The sequence below is a fragment of the Saccopteryx bilineata genome, chromosome 11, assembly GCF_036850765.1.
Source record: "Saccopteryx bilineata isolate mSacBil1 chromosome 11, mSacBil1_pri_phased_curated, whole genome shotgun sequence".
Lineage (NCBI taxonomy): Eukaryota > Metazoa > Chordata > Mammalia > Chiroptera > Emballonuridae > Saccopteryx > Saccopteryx bilineata.
Genome location: NC_089500.1, coordinates 18,132,692 through 18,155,850, shown reverse-complemented (window position 1 = coordinate 18,155,850; position 23,159 = coordinate 18,132,692). Strand labels below are relative to the sequence as shown.

The window sequence follows — 23,159 nt, the reverse complement described above, 5'->3', positions numbered from 1 at the left end:
GCTATTGCAGATGTTTTCAAGTGCTAGGTTCCAAACATGGTGCCATTGTGTGTCAATTTTTACATAATTAACAACTGACATAGTTTAACAACAATCAAACAGAGCTGATGCCTGCTATAAGCATGCAGAATGGACTTCCAAGGGTAACACTGGGTGAATTCAGACCTTCTTAAGCAGAGGGACACATATATGTGGAGGGAGGCTAGGACATCCAGCTGAAATCTAAAAATATTAGGAGACAGATGTGCGGGAGATCGTGATCCACCCCTTTTGTTCAGATGAATATGCAAAGTTTCTTGAGGGAAATCAGATAATTCTACAACTCTTTGCTCCCGGGAATTAGGCATTTCCAGACCTCATTGGCTTTCTAGAGCTGTCTGTGCTTAATCTTTATCCCCTGTTGCAAACAAACCACTAGACTGGCAATACCACCCAACAAAAGAATAAAATTTGTCCATCTATCATTAAGATAATTGTTATTGATTAGTCTCCTTGTAATTTTCTGCTTTTTGTTTTCAGATGCTGGTTATAAATCACACCCACAACAGGCACCAGGCCTGTGTTTGTGCCTATTATGTGGTCCTGATAAGGCTGGACAGTATTTTTCACCTTCCTGATGAGAGTTATTGAGATTGATTGAAGCGCTTTGCTTGTCCTATCCTAGACACTGTGTAATTAATGTTTCATTATGTTAATACATGCAAATGTGAGAGTGTGTGTTTGATTGGGAGGTAAGAGAACAAAAAGGATTAAGGAGTTCGCTCCAAAGTACAAATTAATTTATTGCATTGCTAACTGGCCTCTGTGGAGTGAGGGAGTAAGCTTCAAAATGAGAGGAAAAAAATGCACAATAAGCAAGAGATGTGGCATGTCTGTGCATTTCAGAGGTGGTGAAGTTACTGATTACAAAAAGGATATTTAGCCTCATGACCCAGCCCTTGTCTGTGCTGTGCCTTCAGCAGTCCACATCTCCCCCTATAGCAAAAGAGTTATTTCCTCTTCATGTACATAGCTTTATACAGATACAGAGCACTGAAATGGTACGGTACAGAGGGCTTTCATGTGCAATCATTGGCTGAGGTCATGCCATCATCTGAGGCGTAGCTAGAAGGAAATGTTACCCCCAAGCCAATCAGCCACTGATCTACCACAGTGATTTGCTTATTTGCTTACATCCTAGTCTTCATGGTGATAATTTTGATTATTTTCTAATATATCTTTGTATTTGTGATTTATTTATTTAGCTCCCTAATATTAGACAGTTACTATGTCTCCATTTCAGCTGGATTGGCTCTGATAGCAAACATTGTATGAGCTTCTTTTTGATATAGTCATTTTTGTTCCATTGGATTTATTTTCTGAGGTCACTTCTTAAGAGTAGATGTACTGGATGGAGCCTATATGTTTTTTATGGCTTCAGCTCTCAGTTGCTTTGTTAAGGAACATTCCCACTCTATCTAGCATAGAGACTGAATAAATGATTACTTTATTTAATGAAACATAAATAAATATAGACCTCTATCCAACTGCAATAATTTTTAAGGTTGCCACATGAAGTCGTTTTAGCTAGCCCACACCTCAAACATTGTTGACCACTCATGAGTTAACTCGTGTTTGTACTTGTATTAGCTATTTCAATTTTTGAAACTCAGAGTAATATAGGATTATTGTATTTGTGACTCTTTGCCCTGAGGGTCGAAGTTTGAAAAACAGCACACACCATTCTATATTCTCATGCACTCCTTTCCGCCCCCCCCCCCTCTTCCAGGTGTGAGACCGCAAAACCAAAGGTATGGTAAACAAAAACAATCACGGTGTCGAGCCGTCTAAACTTGGACTATCTTCTAACCGCTCGCAGTTTGAACATATGAATCAAGGATATTGTAAAATCTTTCTTTGTCGTGTTCAATCCAACTAGCACATGTAAAGTGTGTGTTTCCTTTTTTTTTTAAGCATTTTTTTTATTTATTCATTTTTTCAGAGAGGAGAGGGAGAGACAGAGAGAGAGAAAGGAGAGACAGAGAGAGGAGGGGAGGAGGAGCTAGAAGCATCAACTCCCATATGTGCCTTGACCAGGCAAGTCCAGGGTTTCGAACTGGTGACCTCAGCATTTCTAGGTCGACACTTTATCCACTGCGCCACCACAGGTCAGGCAAAGTGTGTGTTTCAAAAGGAATGTGCAGGGAAACCAGATCTATTTGCAAAACATGTTGCGTACCATTACACGTAGGTGGTTGCTATACAGTACAGTATACCACACTAAAAAAAGTACTAAAATATATAATATGCATAAAATATAATATGTAGAAGATATGTACAAAGTTTCATTTAAATTCATTATGTATAAATAAAGTATACTGAAGTTTATTTAGATTGTTTCACTTTCATACTCAATTACAAAAAACTAGCCGGTGACATGAGATATCGTCTGCGTAAAACGGTCGGTCAGCATTAACATGGGTTAAAAGAAAAGTTCATTACCCTTTACCCCACTAGGTGATGCTATTTTGAATATGTTTTTAAAATAAGAAACCCATATTTAGAATGTGAGATTCAACCAGGATGGGCAGGGCTGAATGGCAATATGAAAAGAGATCCCTGATGTCAATGGTGAAGTCCTGGATACCCAGCAGTTGGGAAGGGGAAAGACCTTGAAGGAGGCCGGGAAGGCCAAAATAAACCATTTTTCCTATCCAGGGTTTACTTACTGGAGGTCTTACGAGGGCAAGATTGTAAGATATTCTTAACTATTAGTGTGTTACTCATTCTTTGGTTTAGCTTTCTTTCTTTCTTTCTTTCTTTCTTTCTTTCTTTCTTTCTTTCTTTCTTTCTTTCTTTCTTTCTTTTTTTTTTTTTTTTTTTTTTTTGCTTTCGTTGCTGATGGTTACTTAGGAGCCGGGAGTGGGGCAGCAATCTGGTCCCACCATTTCTTTTCATATTGTCTTTGACTGCTTTTCCACTCCAGTGGTAGAATTGAGTAAGTGCTCCACATAGCCTAAAACACGTACTATCTGGCCCTTTGACAGAAAATAAAAATTGCAGGCCCAGACACAGAGAAACAAATCCGACCATCAGAAATGGAGTTAGAGTCAAAGATAGCATTTCAGATTCAAACTCATCCATTGGTCAAGTCGTAATTTGTCATAGACTTTAATCTCAGTTTTTTCCTCCCTAATATCAACATAATAAATAATGGTTCTCCTTTTTTTTCCTTCCAACAAAGAAAAAGTTTCAAAAATCTGATTAAGGTTTATACTGACCTAGTAGTTGCTTGTACACTGCAATGATGTGGTCAATTGAAGATCCATTAACACTATGCAAATAATTTTGAAAAACTACATGTATAAACTACTAATGAACGCAACCAAAATTCCCTTAGTCAATCTTCTGTAAAGCCCCCCTGCTTTTAGCCGTGGCCATGCTAAACTGTTAGCTGCTGATGTCAGCATTGACTGCACAGGTTTTCTGAACATATTTATCTATATCAAAGCATTGAACCCACCACTATCAAGCAAAAGGCCATAGAGTTGTGAGTCACTGAATGTGATGGAGCAGGGCTCTCTCCTATGAACCCAACTCTCATGCCTCATTCTGCCATTATTCTTTATGGTCAAAGCCAGTGGAGTCAATAGTGGCCACTAAGTGGCTACAGCCCTTCTACCATAATTCATGTGTCATTTTTCACAGTTGTTTTGCAGACAGTCAGGAGGTGTGATACTTTTTGGTTCACAGTCCCCTTCACTCAGACCAATTGCGTGTTTAATCCCTTCTGTCTAATGTATTCCCAGCTACATGCCGGTATAAGAGCCTTCCACTTACTGTCAGGAGGTATGTCAATAAGCACTGCCTTTTGTCTCCACCTGAAGAATTGTCTTTTTTTTTTTTTTTTGTATTTTTCTGAAGCTGGAAATGGGGAGAGACAGTCAGAAAGATTCCCGCATGTGCCCGACCAGGATCCACCCAGCGCGCCCACCAGGGGTGATGCTCTGCCCACCAGGGGGAGATGCTCTGCCCCTCTGGAGCGTCGCTGTGTTGAGACCAGAGCCACTCCAGCACCTGGGGCAGAGGCCAAGGAGCCATCCTCAGCACCCGGGCCATCTTTTGCTCCAATGGAGCCTCGGCTGTGGGAAGGGAAGAGAGAGACAGAGAGGAAGGAGAGGGGGAGGGGTGGAGAAGCAGATGGGTGCCTCTCCTGTGTGCCCTGGCCAGAAATCGAACCCGGGACTCCTGCATGCCAGGCTGACGCTCTACCACTGAGCCAACCGGCCAGGGCCTGAAGAATTGTCTTTTTATGAGTAACCACCATTTAGATGAACTGAAGCAATAATTCTCTTTAAAGGCTAATTTGACTAAAAATCCAGAAGGATGACAGTATATTATAAATTTCAGAAATAGAAATAGGAATACTATATCTCAATATAATTATATATCTCAATATAATTAATTCTGAATGCTTCTAGCACCTGGTGAGATTTCTCACTATTAGATAAAAATAAACAAATTTCTAAAAAAAAAAAAAGGAAGTTACCAGTTATAGACATCTGTATCATCTTTAAAATATTGATAGGTTAGAGACCATACATCCCAGGTTGCCTAAAACAATTGTAACTTACACATGTCCTGCCACAATTATAAATTTAGTCCCCTTAAGGCTCATAAGTATCTGATTTGTATAAGAAATTAAATGATTATCCTAGGGAGGATCACCCTAGAGATCACCCATGAAATTAGCCAAGAGCAAAATGGGTAATGTCGTAATTAGCCTGTCCTCAAGTCGTATGTTTTTTGTTAAATTTTTCTTTCTTTTACATTGATGGTAAATGACTAAATTGTTTAACAGCAATCCTATCTAAAAGCTGCTTTTCCCACCTTTACCAACTGTGCTACTGACATGCCATCAGGAGAGCCCAGGTAGGGTGCTTGGTTGCCTCCCATCTGCAGTCTGGTTATGAGGGTCTTCGGGTCCTACTCGCCCTTAAGGAAGGGGTTACAGTTGAGGCCTGCAGCTAGTGACCTAAACTTTGAACCTACTGGAAAGTAATTACTAAAGGAAGCTCAAAATGTCCACTCTTTTTCCTTTACTGCTGTTTGGTTCATGGAGCGTGTTGAAGATGGCAAGATAACCTCGTGCCCTGAGACTAACGCCACTCAATAGTGGCCTTTCTCTTTTATAGCTGTTGTCTGTTATGTGTTTACCAGTGCTAAATGCAAACCGAAAGGGGGCTTTAAACAGAATTTTAGACATAGTTCTTGATATTGAAATTAGTAAATGAGGTATTAAAATAATGTGGTAGATGAATCAACTTTCTGGATTAAATTTGGGAGGTCTGATATTTATCAGTTCTGATGACCAAATGTTTTGGTTGTTCACAGAATCAGTTATGCAGGATAAATTCAGGTGTGTGTGTGGGTGTGTGTGTGTGAGAGAGAGAGAGAGAGAGAGAGAGAGAGAGAGAGATATTCAGGGACAACCTAAGCAGAAAGTGAAGTTGACACGGTTTGCTAGTATGGTATTGCCCCTACAACCTCTTCCCCACTGTCCCCAGCCCTGTTACAGGCATTCGGTCTTCTGTTTGTGGCTGGAAGTGCAGAGTGGCTGCAGCCTGAGGGGGCTGCCAGCTAATCACAGTCCCTCTCCTGCCAGAGCTCATTGTGTTAACACTAGGTTTACCCCTGTGAGCTGACCAGGTAACAAAATTGATAGTCTGATAAACCATTTTATACCAAGTGGTTTGGGGTATCATAGAATTATTGACCTTTTCCCTCCTCCAGATTATATGTTCACAAGACCAAAAAAGTTGCTAAACCCTGCTTAATGCCTTTTCTGGAATCACAGTAGCTAGAGGGGAGTCTGTACCAAATATTTTAATTAATATTGTGCCTTTTTTCTGTTTTACCTCTCAGCTGGTTTGGCCCTACTTGGCTGTATAATGTAAATTTTTACATAGTCTGAAAAAAAGAAAGGACATGGATGAGAAACAGAATAAAGAATGAGTCATAGACTAAAATTAAGACAAGTCCAGACTTTGTTACTAGATCGTCTTCTGAGCTGTCATTTTAGTCAATTAACTTCTCTGAGCCTTTTTTACTACCTGCAGAATAAAGGTAACACTTACTGCCTGACCAACAGAATCAAATGAGACTGCCAAGTAAAGTCCAAGTATGTCACTAGGAAATGTAACAAAAATGAATGAAATGATCGCAGTGTCTATAAACTACATACAAGCCTTCAGCAAATCTTAATGCAACACTGACCCATGATTTTAGGTGTCCCATAACCCACAACCCCAACCCCTGACCACCCTATGTGCAAGTGCATGGATCTGACTGTAAGTGACGTTGCCCGTTATTACTTCTCATGTCTATACTGTTCATTCCCCTGGTTATGCAATAGCAGAGATATAGTGCTCATGCTGTTTTTTAAACAGAGAGAAAAGGAATTGGAAGGGCAAGAGAGATTTTATTTGATTTAATGTAAAATGATAATAAAAGGTTTGGTTAATATGATTTAAACTTTATACTAATTATGGTTTGTTTGTTTATTTTTCAAATTGCAGTTCTGGTCTATATCATACAAATCAACGTGTTATATACAAAAGTAACCCCCTTTGAATGTTCTGTGACATCTCGAGGTGATGTGAGGATAAAAGAGTTACAGGCAGTGGGTGAGAAGCCCATCGCGGGGCAGAATAAGAGAGGAAGCAGAAGTGTTTGTCTGGGATCATAGGTTATAGGGGAAAGTGTCCCCCCTGAGGAATGGTAGAGGAGCCCACATTTGAGATAAAGACCTGTGTGCCACACTTAACAAACTCAGCATATTTTCTGCTCTTAGTTTCATTTTTCACCTGAGAATTGTATATAAATTTTCTTCTGAGTGTTCTGTGATATTCCTTGGACCTCTCCATGGAATTTTAGCTTCTGTCATTCAAGGGCAGCATGCTATTTAGTATTTAGCCATATTTCAGGCTTTTACTATTCTTAAATGGTAACACAGAAGATCATTTATTTGCTGTGATTCTTTTGTTTTAAATTAGAGATGGTGTGAAAGGAATTTGTTGAATGTCAAATAAGATAAATACATAAAAAGTGCTTGGATAAAAGCATATATAGGAATGGTAGAAAGTGTTTGAACAACCTCAGGAACCCATAAGGCACCACCATTGATACTGTAAGTCCCTCGCTCTTCAGGACTGTGAGTTACCCATTTTTAAAATCACTTTACTGATTTATGATTGACCTACAAAAAACTGTACATACTTAATATATACAACTTGGTGACTTAGAAGATATGTATAAACACGTGAAATGATCACCACAATCAAAATTTCCAGAAACATATCCATTACCTCCAAAAGCTTCTATCCACCCTCAACTTTTTAGAAATTTTTGTCATCAAAAAACACTTAGTGTAAAATCTAGCCTCTTAGCATGTATTAAAGCATACAGCACAATATTGTTACATATGGGCACTGTGTTGTACAGTGCATCTCTAGGAGTTATTGATTATATCTAACTGAAATTTTGTAACCCTCTTTAAGCCAGGGGAATACTGCTGTGCCTCAGCAGGGAGGTTGGTCTGTGCTGGCTTAATTGCAGCAAGAAATAAAAGAAATGTTTTTTTCCCTTCACCTTGAGTAATTCTTTATATAAAGTGAAAAAGCTAATAAGACTGTTTTTTCTTTCTCTGAGGCTTTCTAGTAAATGATGCTATGATAATAGCATATGCTTTCTAATATCATCAGCAATTAGAAGAATACATTTTTCACAGGATTCCCCACGACTCTCTCTGCTAAGCTCCTGGAATAAGTAGAGCAGGCAGTGCGGACATTAGGCAGGATAAGGAGTATTCAGGGGCAATGAGGAGAGAGACAAGAAAGGAGAGGATGGAATAATAGGTATGTGGTCTTGAACTAAGCTATTGGGAGGAACAATGTAGTTGGGGAGCTACATAGGCATTTAGTAGATGTTCAGTAATGTGTGAATAAATGAATGATTATAATAAAGAAGTTCACCTGTGTGCATAGCCAATAAACCAGATGTTCTTGCTGAAGCTCTGGTAAATGGTAAATCCATTGCCAAGAGAAATGCCGTGGTAAGGGTAGTGGGTCTAGCACAAGGTGACAGCTTCAAGCCCAAATCAGTGGCATCACCTTCTGAGAATAGGACCAGATTTTGCTCTCCATCTGCTTCTCCTTCCCCTTTTTCTTCTTTTTCCAAGTGAGAGGAGGGGAGATAGACAGATTTCTGCATGCTCCCCAACTGGGATCCACACAGCAACCGCCCACCCGCACCACCATCTGGGGCTGATGTTCTGCCCATCTGGGGCCATGTTCGAAACTGAACTATTTTTAATGCCTAAGGCGAAGGCTCCATGGAGCCATCCTCAGTGCCTGGGGCCGAAGCACTTAAACCAATTGAGCCATGGCTGTGGGGGAAAAGAGAGATAGAGAAGGGGCAGGGAGAGGGGTAGAGAAGCAGATGGTCTCTTCACCTGTGTGCCCCAACCAGGAATCAAACCCAGGACATCCACACTCTGTGCTGACACTACCACTGAGCCAACCAGCCAGGGCCTCCACCTGATTTTGAATAATGGTCTAGTAGCACTGATGGTCAAGTGGTTAAGGTGTTAAACTTGAAATAATGGTTTATACATTTTTTAATGATTATCTTTAAATCATCATAACCATAATAGCCTCAAAATTGGCTTTTTGGCCCACAAAGCTAAAAAGTATTTACTATTGGCCCTTAAAAGAAAAAGTTGCCCAACCTTGTCTCAGAATATGCAAAGAAATGTTATCAATATGGATATTAAAAAGTTTTGTTTTTTATTGACAGTAATATTGAGTAATCTCTGTCATTCACAGCTAAGCTAGAGGAGTTAGATTTCTATTTTTTCCACCTATGTTATGTTTTTCTTTCAGTGGTATAGGTAATTTTCCTAAATTATTCATTTTTTTGTCTATATAAGTTTATTTCTTCACTAGATACGTACTAAAGACTTCTGAGATAGGATAGGACCATTAAGGGCTGTGCAATATAGAGAGATAGATCTGATTCATTTCTGCTTCCTTGGAGTTTGCAGTGTAGGAGGGAAGAAAGTATCATAAATATGATATGTGGTAGAAAGAATGGAGCCACAACTGAGGTAGCAGAAAGAGCTATCACTTTTAAGACCTGGGACTGTCACCGCTGTTCCATGAGACTTTCTATCTCTGCAGACTTGTGTCTAACGTTTCCATTTTTCAAAATAAGAACCTGATGAGAATCAATGTTTATTATTTAACTTGACCAAGAATTATAACTAGTTCTAAGATATTACTGGAAGACATGTCATATTGGAAAGCCAGCAAACTTGGAGCCACTTGCAGCATAATGAACACAGCACTCCCAGCAGAATCTTTGCCTGTGCTTTGTTTGATGTCTGTAGTCAGACTTGGCCAACAAAGGGTTTATTAAAAATCTAATTTGGAGAACTTTCCAATTCCTGAATGTCCATACATTCAGGTATTGACATGATTTTATTCATTTGAATAATGTTATTTTTAAAATATAAGTATGGTAGGATCACTCATTTCTTGACCCATCCATGTTCAATTCTGAACCACTCTGTGGGCACAAAGTGCCTTCGGCTTTGGCTCTCTCCTGCTACCATGGTGCTTAACTGAATTCTAAGGAAGAGTCTAATTAAAATATTTCTAGAAATTGGAACAACCAATCCATGCATTCTGTAAGCACTTTTTAAATGAGAAACACACATGTCTTTATCTTCTGGTTTTCTTTAGGTGAGGGGAGCATAAATACCATATTCCTTCATCTTGAAGTTGACAAAGATCATGCATCTGTCACATAGGTAGGGTTCAGAAGTTCCCTTATGTTTCTTTTTTTTTTTAATTTTATTTTATTTATTCATTTTTAGAGAGGACAGAGAGAGGGAGAGAGAAGGGGGGAGGAGCAGGAAGCATCAACTCCCATATGTGCCTTGACCAGGCAAGCCCAGGGTTTCAAACCGGCGACCTCAGCATTTCCAGGTCAACGCTTTATCCACTGCACCACCACAGGTCAGAACCCCTTATGTTTCTAATCCTCTAGAGACTTCATTCTTGCTCTCTAAGTCATATCCCATTAAACCAAAATCACCATTGAATAAAACCTTAATAAATGCTGACTTTCTGAGCAGTTGAAAGCTCATTGGCTGTCAATTTCAGAGTTGATATTTCTCTTATCATTGTGGGTTTTCCTTCTTGATGTCATGAATGAACTAAGCAGGAAAATATCACCTTTCAGCTGGGACAAGATACAGTAAATATCACGACAAAGTGAATGACAGCATTTTAATGAAAATCACTGTTTGCCCTCCATTTTAAGAAAATCAGGCTCCTGTAATGCAAATGTTTTATCACCATGGGTCCCCCCATCACACTTTATACCACAATATCGGCCATAAAGGCTGCTAAATTTTTAAGGCTTTCTGTGGACCTGTCAGACCTTATGGAATTAATCCTTCATATTTTTAACAGCAGTTTCCACAAGATGAATACTTCATTTCTCATGAATCATAATAAAGCAGCTCGTGCTTTGTTGGCAGAGTGACCTCTGAAGTCTTTTATCTTCAAGAAAAAAGATGAGACTGTCTCCCTGTTTTATGGATAATAAGGCAGGTTGTTGGTCTCTCGGCACCATCAGTAAATGCCCCTGTTGTGGTCTTGTGTAAATCTGTGATAAACCGATCACAGGTGATTATGGCAACTCTCTTCATATAACAGATTTCCTCCTAAATTGGAGGTTAATTTATCTTGTCAGTGGAAAAGTTAATAGGTATGAACTCATAGACTTTCATAAAGCTAGAGCTAAAGAGCCCTAGAAGTGGTCTAGTCCAGGCCCCGGTTTTATTGATGAGTGCGTGAGTCCCAGTGGTGTGGCCTGCACTCAGAGGGCTAGTGACAGAATTAGACCAAAAACTCATGTCTCCTGACCCTTTGTGCTGAGAACTTTCTTTGGCAACAGGGTGCTAATTTTTTTTGCATCTAAATTACATAAATTGCTCTATTCATCTACTTGAAATTACCTGGGACTTTTCCTTTTTGAACATCTCACATCTAATCCCTTATCTTCCCCACTGACTCTGCCTTTAAAATGGATCCTAAATCTGACCATTTCTCATCATGTTCACTGCAATGTTTTGGTCCAGTTTGTGTCATCTGACTTGGACTGTTGAATGAGCCTCCTAGCTCATTTTTTCTCCTTCTTCCAATGACCTTATTCTCATCACAGCAACCAGAGTGAATCTTCTAAAATGAGGTTTCCCCGCTCCAGCACTATTGATGTTTTGGACTGGACACTTCTCTCCTGTGGGGTGGGTAGCAGCATCCCTGGCCTCTTCCTACTAGATGCCAGTACCACTCTTTCCAACTGTGACAAGCAAAACTGTATCCAGACGTTGCCAAATGTCTTCTGGGAGGCAAAATCCATTTTTATTAAGAACTACTCTTTTAAAATATAAGTTGGACCTTTTCACTCTAATGATCAAAACTCTCTACTAGGTTTCCATCCTCTTCAGAGTTCAAGCACAGGTATTTATTTCGCTTGCCTACAAGATCCTACATATCTCCCTATAACCTCTGGACCTTATCTCCTTAAACTCTGTCTCTCTCTCAGTCTGAACCAGCCACATGGGCCTCCCTGCATTTCCTGGAGAAGGCCAGTCTCATTCCCAAGTCATGGCTGTAGGATGTACTCTTCAGTGTCCCTACAGATTCCCCTAAATAATTGGTCTATGTCTGTTATGAACTAAATGTTTGCATTCTCCCCAAATTTATATGTTGAAGCACTAACTCACAGTGTGCATTTGGAGGTGGAGCATTTGAGCATTTCACAAGTAAATGGGTTTAGATGGAGTCAAGAAGACAATACCCAATGATGGGATTAGAAGAAGAAAGGCAAGTGTAAGAATTCATTCTTATTCTCTCCCTCCCCACCCCAAATATTATTATGGATGTAATAAAGCAAATCACTACAAATCAAAAAATGAATAATTTCATGGAAGGAAATGCATACAAATTTTAACAAAGGCTATCATCAGATGAACAGGATTATGAGCTATTATTACCATATTTGGCTTTATGCCCATATTTTCCTATCTGTATTACTAAATATGGATAACAACGAATAACGTGGTTCAGAAAGTCAATTGATCCCATCACAACTGATGACATCTCCAATGCTTGTCCACTTTCTACTACCATCCTGATGGAGATGTTCCTATGCACTAGGCACTCTTTAATACTCTGGTTATCATTTCTTGGTGTCCCAGTTCACAGTAGTATACTTGTGTGAAGCCATGCGTACCCCTCCTTTGAGAAAGATTGATGGAAAACACAGGGTAGGAGAAAACCAGCTTACATTTCACCAAAATGAGAGTGGGGGAAATGTTCAAACCCAGGGCAGATTAAGCAGCACATCAAAGTTTCCCTTTTAAGTGTTAATTTTGCATGAGGCCTGGGGAATGATAAACTAGATGGCAGACTGCATTACCTGTTGAGCTTAAAAAAATCTCATTACAATTTACCCAGTATCACACAGCAAAATCAACCTGTAGTTTAGAGATTTAGCTCTTGAAGCAGCAAAGAAATGTGGAAGCTATTCCCCCATTCTAACCTGGCTCTTATTATTGCTTGTTTTTACCATTGGATTTAGCTAGAGGACACTCAGTTGCCTGGGGCACACATTTCTTGCCCTATAAAAACATCAGATCTCTGTTCTGTGGAAGATGCCCTGTGTTCAGAACGTCAGATGCGGAACCTCTTTACAGCCTTGCTAAGATATCTGCTGGGACAGTTGCTTTTTGAACTCCACAGCTTGGGTGTATCTTTCTGAATTCTGCTCCCTGTCTTGTAAAAAAATAAAACAGAACCAGAAATAAAAGAATTACTTTGTCAAGAGCAAATCGGATTCCACAACCTTTCTACATGGATATTTGGTGGTGTTAGACTAGGTCAGGAAATGTCCTGACACTAAAATCACTTTTCTGATTAAATCATGGTAACTTTCCAAGAGTTCACTCTTCTTTGTAATGCCCTGTGAGAGCTGAGTGTAATAGTATGAATTCGTATACTATATGCTTACTCTGCCATGGTTGAAAGGAAGTCATTTCATGGAGGGTAGGGTTGCAGATAAAATACAGAATTCCCAGTAAAATTTGAACTTGTGGTAAACAACAAGAACATTTTAGTGTATATCCTATGCAATATTTATGTAATGTAACTACATAGGACATGATTATATGAAAACATTCTTTGTTGTTTATATAAAATTAACATTTAACTGACCTCTCTAACTTTTATTTACTAAGTCTGTTAATTCTAATGAGAGAGGAACTTGAACTGTCTTTTAACATTTTTCATTCAAAATTTAATCCAAAAGTTCCCTCCAATTTAATGATACTTTAAAAATCTCCATAGTAGGCCCTGGCTGGTTGGCTCAGCGGTAGAGCGTCGGCCTGGCGTGCGGGGGACCCGGGTTCGATTCCCGGCCAGGGCACATAGGAGAAGCGCCAATTTGCTTCTCCAACCCTCCCCCCCTCCTTCCTCTCTGTCTCTCTCTTCCCCTCCTGCAACCAAGGCTCCATTGGAGCAAAGATGGCCCGGGCGCTGGGGATGGCTCCTTGGCCTCTGCCCCAGGCGCTAGAGTGGCTCTGGTCGCGGCAGAGCGACCCCCTGGAGGGGCAGAGCATTGCCCCCTGGTGGGCAGAGCGTAGCCCGTGGTGGGCGTGCCGGGTGGATCCCAGTCGGGCACATGCGGGAGTCTGTCTGACTGTCTCTCCCCGTTTCCAGCTTCAGAAAAATACAAAAAAAAAAAAAAAATCTCCATAGTAAAATGCACCTTTGATTCATTCTGGTAAGTCTTCCTTACATTATTTAACATCAGGAATAAATTCCAGAAAACCTTATTCATTTCTGATTTCCATTGGTTAGTAATAAAAACTTAAAGTCAAACAACTTTAAAATGTTTGTCTCTAGCAAGGGGTGGAATGCACAAAATCTTTTAAAGATATGACCATATCTTCTGACAACTGTTTTTACTATGTCTCTAATCAAAGTAGGAAAAAAAATAAGGCACTGTTACTTCACAGAAGTCCCCATGGTCATTGGTTCTGGTTCTGGCTGAAGTTCAAGTCTTGCATTAAGATGAAGCACATAAAACACACCCCCAAGCTATAGCGGAGGGCGTGCTATTACCGGTTTGCCCATCTAGAGACCAAACTGAACTGAAGGGCAGGTCATCCCGATGAGTGCCTCAAGTTCAGTATTTTAAAAGGCTACCATTGATCGCAGAGCTAAAATCTAGTAAAGAAATGCAACCCGAGAAAGAAAACGCTATATTTACCAAACCTTCTTTTGGGAGAGGATTGTAGCTATTGTAACTGATCAATAGATATCATTTGGCAGCTCCTTGTGTGAAAAATCAAGAATATTTCAAGGAGCATTCTAAATGTTCAACTGATTATGGAGGTTTAATTTTGTGTTAAGGAGTACAACTATTTGGAGTCTAAACAGAATGCTGGTTACTGTAGAGGAAAGATGAGGGATTGTCAACAACAGCTTGCTTTCTTGGCCCTTTCTGCACTTCAGAACAAATAATAATAAGATATATGTTACAGTGTGTTCCATTAATTGCCTTCAGGGATCATTGCCATACCTCATCTCCCTATTTAGACCCAATTGCACACATTTCCAAAATTGGGAAAATTCTAGCATGACAGTTCAAAGAACACAAGGATCCCCATGATCTAGTGGTGATGCTTTGCCAGTCGGGGACCATAATTTGAGAAAGACAGTCTGATATCCTAAACCTGGTAAGGTTGACGTCTAGTAAGGGGTTCTGTTAATTCATGTTGTTTTGTTTTGTTTTGTCTTTTTAAAATTGCCTTTATTGCAAAGCCTTGCAAACATTAATAAGCTTTTGCTGGGGCAGAAGTCCAGAGTTGCAATTGCATGGGTGCTGATGTTTGATGAAGTGAAAATTAATGATATGCCATCGTTTGTAGGGTAATTTTAATTTCCTTCAGTGGAGGGCCCTTTCTTTATCCTAACACAGGATGAGCAATGGCCATGGTATCTGTTTCTAAGAAGAGATAATAGTGGCCAAGTGTTCTGGGTTGATCACAAGATTTGAGAATCATCAAAATCTCCAAGCATCCCAAAGAAAAAAAGTTTTTGTAATTTTAAAGGGATAAAATCATCCATATCGAGTTCTATGGGGATTTGTATGACATTTTCTAATCTTAAAATCTTTTCAGGACTCTCTCTATACTTCCATGCTACTTTACATAAATTTCATTTTTAACTTTTATTGCTTTAACCAAAAGCTTTTTTACATTTGAGGCTTGGACCGGAATGTCTGACTCCATGGGGCATTATTTTTCACACTTAACAATGTTTGATATTGTAGATGAAATGTCATACCTTAAAAACCCATTCTACATTTGTCTGTCTCTGTGACTGAAGCGTCTTTGAAATTAACAAGAATACGATAAGGAGAGCAAGCACAAAGGGGCATTAGCTTACAGAAATATTTCTACTAGTTGTTTGATCCTTTTGGTGAATTTCTAAAAGGCATTACGGGTCTTTTCTGTCTCTAGATAATTAATATAAACTTGGCATATTCCTGACAGTGTTACCTCTGATGTGTATTTCTGTGTGACAAAGCTAAAGCAAATAGATGTTAATGTTGCTTCTTTGGGTCACCCTACAAGAGTAGGGCCCTTCTCTGTGTCCTCATTCAGGATATATTAAAGGTTTTACTATGCTGGCACTTGCTTATATACTGCCCTTCAAAAAGAGAGAAGAAGAAAAGGAAAAATGTCTAATTAGGATATGACACTTGATTACTTTTTTCCAGACTGACACAGATTAAGAAAAGATACCAATTAGTCAAATGCATACATGGCCTATGCCTATATCCTGAAGATTTAGAAATCTTCCCAAGCCAACAGTTGGAGAGAGAGAGAGAGCTCTGGAGACTCACTCATTCTAGTCATAAACTCTAGTGTCAGACTCAGTTATGCACGTTTCTTAGTGGAGAGAATTTTGGTGTTCTCCAGTGTATGTCTCCAGAATATAATTACCTAATGGCATGTTACAGCAGGCCGAAAGGATTGCTCCTTTTATGAAGCAAGGCTGGGAAATGTTACTATTTGAGTGTTCTACAAAATGACCACTGGCATCTTAAAAATAAAACTAAACAAAGCATAACAAAAGTTTCTCTAGTAGGGTTTCTTCTGGATGAAATTCCCACAATTGTCATCCTAATGTAAAATCCTCTATAAAATTGTGAAGTAGGTAGTTCCATTTTGACTCTTCTAAATCATTCTTCTGTTGCTTTCCGATTATTTCTCTCACCCATTTCCCAGGAATTTGTGCCCTCCTCAAGCTCTTGCCTGCCCATATTCCAGGCCCAACTTTTTGATCCTACAAGCTCCAAAAGCTATCTCTACTTCTTGTCAATTTCAGTTGTATCATTTCTCTTTCTCTGTTCATATAGTGAATTGGTGTAGTGGATTTCAGATTGATTCTTGGATGAAACAGCTTGACAAAATTATTTTATATTAAGATATATACTGGTAGACAAAAATCCCTCTAAGGAAAACTCTAAGAGATGAGGTGGAGGGAGACCTAAATTGAAGTCAGTGTAATGTATTAGTGGGACATTTCTTTAGTCTATGTGCAATACGTCACTGAGGAGTAGAGGCACTTTGTGTCTAGCCTGCACTGAATCTTTGAAAACAGGACCATTGGAGACATACCTATTATTTCCCAACAGAATCTATTTCCTTCGGTCTGTCTTTTCTAAGAACTAAGTAACTAATACATGTTTTTCAGAGCAGTGAGGTACCTTATTCCAGAGCCACTTATTCAAAATGTAATTGTTATAAGGAATACACAGCTCACACTACCAGCAAACTGCAAGGGTAATTGTATTGAAGAAAAGTTCATCTTTATTTAACTTGTGTAAATTATGTGCTCACAGCACTGAAAACTGTCATAACCTCCTTGTTCCAGATTAAGTGGATTATTTACTTGTGATAATAGGCACAGATGCTCATTAACATGCTGTCATCAATGGCTGAGTTAAATGTGTTATGTGTTCTGTGACATAAATTAGGTGATCGACATAAAGTTGTTGTTTTAAATATAGTCAGTACCCAGGAAAAACAAGAGTAATAAATGCTTTTCAATATAGTTGCCTGGTCTTGAATTCTCAATTTATTTCTACCTTATTAAGACTATTTGTATGTAAATTGCAGGTACTACTTTGTTAAATATCTTGACATTCAAGGACATTAGAACTTCTCTCTGTTTTCCCATCCTTGGTGTACCTCAAGCTAGTTACTATCTTGTTTCTTTTCTTTTCTTTTTCTTTTGTAAAGAAGATACTATGTAGAGATGGGGATGCAATTATAGTAAAAACAATCTGCATCTCAGTAAACTTAGAGCTGGGTTCATTTGATTGGTTCCTTCAATTCAACCTAGTTCTGAAAAGTTTCCAAATTGGATGTTAAATTTAGAATTAAATTTAGATGTTCTGAGGATTGAAAAATTATGTCTGAGTCACAGATCTTAAGTAATAAATACAGGACCACGGGCTAAATATCCAGGCTCTCAATTTTCTACTTACCACTGGAAGAGTGGATGGTAATAATTAGATTGGCTCTACTAACAAGATCAGTGGGGAAGAGAAGCTTATTGGACAGTGGAAGGGGCCAGGCCATATTTTTTGGGATAGTTACCAAAATTATTTATGGTGGACACACACACTCACTGTTATTTTACAACTTATGTTAATTTGTCCAAAGTGCCAGGTGCTTTCTTTAGATGAATTGCTTAGTTGAGTGAAATGAGTGTATGATGATGAATGATACAGTTCTCTGGGAAAAAAATCAACAGAAGGAGTAAAATAACAGCCATCAGATATGTGGTTTAGAAAAATTTGGTGTGCGAGAACATGGCAGGTAACACCATGGAGAAACAGTGAGGAGCTGGTCAGACTTATCTTCATTGGAAAATGTAGTATACAAAGCTAGGACTACTTCTGTCCACTGTAGATAGTATGGATCGATTCTTTATGAGAGTTTGATTATAAGCAATTTAGATGACTGCCTTTGAAATGATAAAAAAAAAAAGTACAACAACAGAATTGTTCCCATTATAGAAAAATGAGAAAAACTAGTGAAGGTTGATTGTTATCCTGAAAAAAAAAGGAGATTAAAATATAATTTAGCAAGTATTTTTAAAATAAAATTGAATGCCACTTCTAAAGTATAAAGGGATTTTACAAAGACATGTCCATCTCCTCTGCATTTTTATACAAAGTGATTGAGGAGAAAATGAGATTAAATGGAATCAAGAAAATTCAGTTAGAGACTAAGAATGATTAAATATAAAGAACAGGACACCAAGGGACATTGTAGAATTCCTTGTCCCCAGAGATGGTTAAAAATGAAATTAAAAGTAGATTAACTTGAATGACTTAGGTATATACCTGTCTGAGCAAAGGAGTAGCTCAATGACCTGCAACATCAAAAATGACCTTTGATTCACCAACCAAGTATTATGATAAGTGCCATGAGGCTAGTCCTGAAAAGAATATTCTTTAATTATACTTGTTCTACCCCCTCAGGATTCATAAATGACTCTCTGTTTCTTCTGCTACTTTCTTGTGTTCACTAATATTTATGGAGGAAAGAAATTCAGCTATAATATTCACTTAGATTTTCTGGCTCATGAGCAACGTTTGGATGGAAATTTAGACATGTCATGGATTTGTGATTTTGGTAGTAGCTTTATTGACTTAACTTACTTCTGCAAGTGGAATTATTTACCTATTTTAAAACCCACCTGAGCTTTGTTCTAAATAACTTTTTCCACTCTGTTCACAGTTGGTTTCTTGTTGTTGTAAGTAAAACAGCGTCTGAGTAGAGTTTTTAAATATTTAATGGAGAGATAGAAATGGTACCCCAAAAATGAGCTACTGTGCTACTATCCATTGCTACTTTAAAATATCTAGTTCTGCCTGACCAGGCGGTGACGCAGTGGATAGAGTGTTGGACTGGGATGCTGAGGACCCAGGTTCGAGACCCTGAGGTCGCCAGCTTGAGCGCGGGCTCATCTGGCTTGAGCAAAATAAAAAATGCTCACCAGCTTAGACCCAAGATCACTGGCTCAAGCAAGGGATTACTTGGTCTGCTGAAGGCCCGCGGTCAAGGCACATATGAGAAAACAATCAATGAACAAACAACTAAGGTGTTGCAACGAAAAACTGATGATTGATGCTTCTCATCTCTCTCCATTCCTGTCTGTCTGTCCCTATCTATCCCTCTCTCTGACTCTCTCTCTCTCTGTCCCTGTAAAGAAAAAAATAAAAAATAAATAAAATTAAAAAAATATCTAGTTCTATTTGGACAATTTTATTATGCCTAAAATTTCAAGTACTAATTGGTGATGATGGCCATGCATAGATTTGTATAAATTTAAAATGTTTCATATTATTACACTTTGGGTTAGTTGCTTCATTAATTATGGTGACTTTAATTCAGTGCTATTTTGCTTCATTAAGACAAAATCCTTGATTTTAAGTTTACTTTATTCGTGGCCCTGTTTCAAAGCACCTAGCTTTTTTTGGAAAAGTTTTGTGAAGAAGCACCAGGGGATTTAGGCTTGAGATCTATTGGAATAAACACATTTCTCCCCCTGGGCTTTCTTGTTCCAGGTTTCCAGATTAAGCCTTTTACATCTCTCCACTTCCTGTCGGAACCTTCCAATGCCATCACCATGCGGGGAGGAAATGTCCTCCTGAACTGCTCCGCAGAGTCCGACCGAGGAGTCCCAGTTATCAAGTGGAAGAAAGATGGCATCCACCTAGCCTTGGGAATGGATGAAAGGAAGCAGCAGCTTCCAAATGGCTCTCTGTTGATACAAAACATACTTCACTCCAGGCACCACAAGCCAGATGAGGGACTGTACCAATGTGAGGCATCTTTGGGAGACACTGGGTCAATTGTTAGCCAGACGGCAAAAGTTTCTGTAGCGGGTAAGTGGATTCTTTTTTCTTCTCCTCTTCTTTATCTCTTCTTATTACTCCTTTGTGTTTATATAAGAAAATAATCTTAGCAGAAACACTATATTTTTAAGAAAAAGAAAAAATGTAAAATCATGTACTTTGTTTACGCACTCAAAGTCTTGACTTCTTTTTGTAAAGCAGTTTCGAAAATAGTAGAAGGATCTCAACAATCAACATAGCTTTCTGAGGTTTTTCCAAAACAAAGTCTGGCTCAAATTGATTCACTATTTATGTGTATGGGAGAACTTTTTATTAATAGATATAATAGAAAAATTTATTCTATTTTACAGCCTTACTAGTACTAAAGTTATGCAATTTTATTTTTGTTTAATGCCTTTAGTGAATTTTATTTTAATTATAATGGCTTGACCTGCAACGCATAGTAGATCTTCAAATGAAGAATAACATTTTTCACTGGTGCTTCCAAATATCTTAATGCTTGGTAGTGTGTTGACTCAATAACTAGTAATTAGATGAAGAGTTTCTGTTTTAACTTTGGATATTGATATTTTGGTCCCACTTATTGTGATTAGAGGGCAACTCATATATATATATATATATATATATATATATTTTTTTTTTTTTTTTTTTTTTTTTTCAGTGTTAGACCTATAGGGAGAGAAATCAAATTTTTAGTCATTTCTATAATGATTTGGCTAAAGGTTAAGCTTTGATTGAAAGAGAAAAATTGATAGGGAGCATAAAGCCATGCAAATGAATCTTAGCTGAAATAAATGTGGGTCTTCAAATGGATAGGCAGGTTTGAAGGGCCACTTTCAAACTCAATCTTTAGTTCTCAGTAAAAAAAAATACATAAATAAATAAATAAATAATAAACCAACGGGCTCTTATGTAGTCATTTGAGTGAGTTTCCTTTCCCAGGTCCCATTAGACTATCCCCTGGAAGACTGGTGGGAATGAGGACTCACTTCAGTAATTACCTATGCTAGGACCATCAGGCAGGACTGACCACTTCCCCATGTGCTCTTTCTTCTAGTGAGGTTGTGATGGAGTGGAAATGTAAAGAAGGTGATTTTGACCTCTAATGGTATAAAAAACAGATTTTATAGATATGCCATCAGTCCGTAAATCCAGCTCCAGGCTACTCTTTTGTAGCTTCTTTGCCCCACTAGGAATTCAATGAAACCAGCTTGAACTTGAGTGAAGGTGATGTGGTGGGCATGGTCCTCACCTGGAGATGTGGTGGCTAATCATTCTGATTTCAACTGAACTGACCTGGGTTTAGCACTTCAGAGTCCCAAGCCTGAGTACCCCTCATCCCGGATAAAACTAGAATGGTTAGTCAACCTCCTTAGTGATATCCCGCCTGTGATTACAATGATAGGTGGAAGTATGCTTGCAGAACATCCCCTTTACTCAGGAGACGCATGGGGTGGCATCCTGATCATGGAAACTAAGACTATCAGCCACCCGGGACTTTGAGTGATGGGTGTCTGGAATTTGGTGGATGAGCATAAAGTGTGGAGAGGACTGAGCATCTGCATGAATTAGAATTGATTAAAAGGAACAAGTAGAACAGTGCTGAGGATGAAGGTAAAAGCTCCTTTCTTCCCAGAATCCTCTAAATGCAGTTGGAAAGGAGCAATCTGATTTCCTCTGGAGAATTTGAGAATTCCGGAACTCACAGATCCCACCCGTCAGTCACCCACAGTGCAAAGGGAATGTGTCAAGGTGAATCAGTTGAGCTGATGTTTTGATGCCCTGTTCCAAAAGGCTTATGCACATGTGTTGTTGATGAAAATAGCCCAATATGTTGTGGTTTCAGTTTTCCTGCAATCAAGATTCATTTCTAACGTGTTCTCTGTTTCAGTGGTAAAATGAAGAAATATTTCTTCTTTGTGAGATATGAAAATAAAGTGACTGGCATTTGTAGTCTGTACAAGGATAGGCTGGAAGGTTCAGTCACTGAGTTACAATCTAATATTAGATTGTATCATTTCAAGGCAAGAAGCCTGTTCATGGTGTTTTAGACACTTACCCTGCTATTTGGCAATATAGCATACATCAGTGTTATGTCTGCAGAGGTTAAAATTGCCAAACTACTAGAAGGAACACAGAGCATATATCTTCCTCGTAATAAAGACCGCAACCTGATTTAATCTCATTTTTAAAGCATTAACAGTCAATACACCAGTCACCCCTAAAAGGTGAAAAAAATATCTGTTCTCTACCCTCAGGTGCAATGTAGAGCCCATTTACTATAATGCCCATCATCCATTTTTGCTCTCTCAAAGTGTCTTTTGGTAAAAAGAAATGTGGCAAATGAAATCTCTTTAATCACTCAGTGCATTTTATACAATGATCTTGCCATGTACCATTCATCCTATTTTCTAGGAACTTCTCAAGTGCTCTTTAAACCCTGAGTGCACATTAGCTGAAGAAGGAGGGAGAGTAAGGAAGATAAAGGAAGGGCTTCCATCCCATCCAACCTCTTATTAAAAATCTCAGTTGTAGCAGGCTACTGACTATTGGTATTTCTAGTAATTGTGAGATATTCCAAAAAGGAATGCCCAGGCTATTAAATCTCCCTTTGAAAGCAACTTGTCTGGTCCTGGCAAGAATGTGGGGATTTCATTTGTATCCGATTATCTCTAATCTAAAATAATACAATATTTTTCTGCCATGAATACCTCTGTTTAGACCTCTAGATTGAGAACAGCTTGAGGAGAGAGGCAGAGCTGGACTTTACCTATTAAGCTGCTCTTGTTACCCTGTCTACCCAGCAAAGCATCGGGCATGTTTAATCATTGTTCAGGAGACATTTGTCTTAGCAGTGCAGACATGTGGGTTGGGGGTTGTATGCCATATATGGAGAGGTTTTTGTTAATGTCATCTTTCTCCCTCCTCCTCTTCTTCCTTCTCCTTCTGCACTTCTTCTCCTTTGTAAAATGAACTTGAAGAGATTAAATTTACCTGCTTGTGTGCCTAGAAACATCTCCATGGATTGAGTTGGAGTAATTTAATTTTTATCTTAGTTTCCATATTGATGAACTGTTGAGGGCTTTGGAATTGGAAGATGGACT

At 38.7% G+C, this 23,159-nt stretch overlaps 1 protein-coding gene across 1 annotated transcript in view; it reads left to right on the top strand.

The window, feature by feature from the left end:
- DCC (DCC netrin 1 receptor) overlaps positions 1–23,159 on the top strand; it is a 1,159,181-nt gene that overhangs the window by 392,732 nt on the left and 743,290 nt on the right. Inside the window, exon 2 of the mRNA XM_066246236.1 lies at positions 19,765–20,085. Within this exon, the coding sequence (XP_066102333.1) occupies positions 19,765–20,085 (321 nt within the window). The remainder of the gene's footprint in view (positions 1–19,764; positions 20,086–23,159) is intronic.